The sequence below is a fragment of the Eurypyga helias genome, unplaced genomic scaffold, assembly GCF_000690775.1.
Source record: "Eurypyga helias isolate BGI_N326 unplaced genomic scaffold, ASM69077v1 scaffold43761, whole genome shotgun sequence".
Classification (NCBI taxonomy): domain Eukaryota; kingdom Metazoa; phylum Chordata; class Aves; order Eurypygiformes; family Eurypygidae; genus Eurypyga; species Eurypyga helias.
Window position 1 is genome coordinate 10503 of NW_010230997.1, and position 3572 is coordinate 14074.

Consider the following 3572-nt stretch of genomic DNA (forward strand, 5'->3'; position numbering starts at 1 on the left):
CAATCTCACTCTCCTCGGAGCATCACCCACAGTATGCATTACAGGGGATTTAAATGAACTTTCCAAAGCCACCCTGCAATTTTTTTTTTTAATTTTTTAACAGGTTTGATGATTATTCTCAGCTGTTTCAGTATGAAGGCCAAATTCTGCTAATTTCCTGCAACCTAATTTTCCCCCATTCGTACACAGCAGCTTCCCAGTTCCAGTGATGTGGGGTGGAGGTCGAAAGCCACATGATGAGCCCCCCAACTCGGGACTTCCCAAGCATGTCCAATGGCAGAGGTCTGCTTCGTACCTGATGTCACCATATTAAATAAGACAAGAAGCTTGTTAAGAGCCACCGCTGTGCTGCAGTCCAGCTGCATCAACAGCTTTCTCCCTGCTGCAGTCGGATCACCCTTTCCAGCAGACAGCATCTGTCTCCGCTCGCATTCCAGTCTAAACAGCTGGAAGTGAAGTCTTGGTACGACGTCTTCCTCAGTCAGATCAGCACGTGCTTGGTTTCAGATGCGGTGGAACACCCAACAGGACATAGGTGCTGCTGAAATCTTTGACAGCTTTCTTCTCTGAAGAGGTAGACTGCTTTCAAACAAGAATGCCGGTTCTTTCCAGTCCTGAGGAAACAGCTGCCCCAAGATATTTGCTGTTGGCCAAACGTGAAAGCAGACCATGCCGTCACCCTGTGCCCCGTTCAGCTCTCCTAGCAGTAACGGCACAAATATTTTCTAATTCAGGTCTAAGACCACATAATTCCCAATTAAAACCTGGTGAGCTTTAATACAAGCAGTTTAACATGCTGAAGGAACATCCAGCTCCTTACAACTTTTTCTTGTATAGACATGTTGATACAGGCATGAGGAAGTTTTAGTTCTAGACAGAAAATGTTGACTAACAGAGGTAGCTTTCTTCAAAAAAAAAAAAGTCTTTGAAAATTCTTATTTTAACAACTTGTGAAGCCACTGGTTGGAACAGAGGTCACTGCACACCTGGAGTAAAACAGGGGTTCAAGTCCAACATTGGAACGACCCAGCTATCTTAAAAAAAATTATTATTTAGCACTTCAGTATCATTTCAAGTGAGGAAACGCTAAACAAGTTTAGGCTACGAGGTGCTTTGACATCAGTCTTTTCTCTGCCTGAAGTAACAGATGTGCTTTTCTTTCTTTCTAAATACACAGTTAAAACAGTAAATATTGAGGTCTAGAAAAAGGTTATTCTGTTCTGGGGCAGTCTATGCCCAGGAGTGAAGTGGAACAGGATTAAGCTAGAACATCCCAATCATGTTGATGATTCAGCATCTTCATTTTTTGTTTGCTATTTATGGCTCCTTGGCAAGTCCAAGAGAAGACAGACAATGCAATAACTTGATCAACCTGATGCTTCCAATTCCAAGACAATCACTCAAACTTGGGATTTCCACTGGTATCTAATGGCAAGTCAGTAGTAGAGAATATAAAAGTTCCACTACCCTGCATCACCTAATTACATACATTAAGCCACTTAAAACCGATTTAGCAATATATTCACTCATTTATAATATTTCAAGAAAAACCTCCAAGCATTGTGCTATGAGTTACAAATTCAACTCTTCTACTTTGTATACTGCAGCGTATGTTTGCAGTAAGTGGGAGTTTACATCTGTATCTCCACTCCATTAATGGGAAAGCAATAAATGATTTCAAGCCTAATTCATTAATAAATAACTATTCTAGACAAGTTTGATGGGCTGACGAAGTTCAAAAGCCAGCAGTGTCCACATGTCTAGATCTAAGAACTAAGGCAAAGGAGCAAATAAAACAGGATTTGCCTTGGACTCTACAACAGCAACACTGGGAGCAGTTTAGCACTAAAAAGGTGCCTTACAACATTTTCCTCCCATTGTAAACGTACATGTAGAGAAGCACCCAAGTCAACATTGCGAGGGATTTCTTTTTCTGAAGAACAATCAGTGTATTTTCCAGGTGTCTGAAAGCCTCCACTTTCTTCAGCTCATGATGGCTATTAATATTTATCCTGTGGTTCATCAGCATCACTAGCCTCTGTTTCGCTGCTCTGAGAGAGATCTTGATGGCTCTCTACTCTGTCCAGTTCCAGAAAACTAGTAATGAGTTTGGCAACTGCTTCCACATCACTGTGGAAAAGAAGAAACAGTGTAAGAGTTAGTGGAGCTGTGGCACTGACAAGACAAGAACAGGCACGCTGACTCTGGAGAATAACTGCTTGAAGGGCCAGTCAACGCGCGGCACAGAGCATGACTGACAGCATCCTGCTTCTGAAGGCTTATCAAGCCAAGCCATTACTTCCACATCAGAACAAGTCAATCCTTTTCCTACAGTCCCTGCTGCAAAAATCCTTATTATCGATGCTTAAAGCCTCTGTTAACTGATAAATACACCAAATGTTTGCAAAAGAGCGTTAATCCCTCTGCCATGGCACAGCTGAGCTGGTGAAGGTAACTACAGCAGCACCAAAGGGATCTTGGGTATCTAAATACAATCAGTCTCCTGATGAGAGATGAGGTTACCCAAATGTCTGCAAGCAAAAGCATTAAAAGGTTTAAATAAACTGAACAACACACGGTCATATGAGCAGGTATGAGAATTGAGCTAAGCCAAGTCTCCATAGTTGGGAATTACTGACCCATGTGACTGGTATTTCCCACCTTACACATTCTAATTTTCATAAGTCCACACCTTCTACAGCCCAACACCGCACTCTGAGTCAGCGGGTGTGAAAATCCAGTGACGAATCGTAGCACAACCATGTAACCCTTCCCAAAGTATCGCACGGTCTCCTCCTCCACGTTCACATCTCGGATCTCATTCAGCAGAGCCACTACTGTAAACAGATGTGGAAAACAAAGTCCTTGATTAGCATTACAGTAAATTCTCAGCACTGTCACTGGTGACTTGCTGTCTGGGACTCGATGCTCAAGTGCTACTGCTCTGATCCCCTACAACCAGGGCAGCTCTGCAGTAGCAAACAACTGCTGAGCTATTCAGGCAAAACAAAGGAGAGGTTACAGCGCAAACTAGCAGGTACAGGCCCTAGTGACCACTGCCTCCCAGGAACTGGGGACCATTAGTTTATTGCTCATGTTTCCTGCTTTAATGAGAGTTTTAACTATTTTTCTGTACAGAGTAGGTAAACACGTGTTAAGTTCATTGAGACTGAAAAGATACTGGAAGATTTAACTGTTCAGAGCATCTGCTGATCTCCCACATTAATGGTTCTCGAAACAGATGTTACCAAATAACCTCTCAGGAGGAGATGTGCTCAGCTCCCCAACATATAAACAAACCCTAAAGAGAAGTTCACAAACATTAAACATCCTTCTCTGCACATCTCTTATCTTCCATCTCCAAAATGAACTGTTTAAAAACCAATTTGACTTAAGGACATTCCAAATTCTGGCCGTTTTCCAAGCATATGGAGAGTTGGTTTGATTTAGACTAGCAAGGACAATAAAAAAAATCTGATATGGAAGAGGATGCTACTTCATTTTGCAATGGAACTTCTGTCTCGCAGAGACTCAACCAAGTCACATAATTCAACGTGTTACTCAGAGGAAGC

General features: G+C 42.3%; 1 protein-coding gene across 1 annotated transcript; it reads right to left on the reverse strand.

Annotated features, from left to right (window-relative positions):
• Window positions 1-2000: 2000 nt before the first annotated feature.
• Window positions 2001-3169, reverse strand: LOC104516559 (chromosome unknown open reading frame, human C17orf62; the record flags this gene model as incomplete). The annotated part of the gene is made up of 3 exons (XM_010160918.1): window positions 2001-2130; window positions 2693-2837; window positions 3093-3169. Coding segments are annotated over 3 exons (352 nt in total), but the record flags the coding sequence as incomplete, so codon positions are not given.
• Between the last annotated feature and the right edge of the window lie 403 nt (window positions 3170-3572).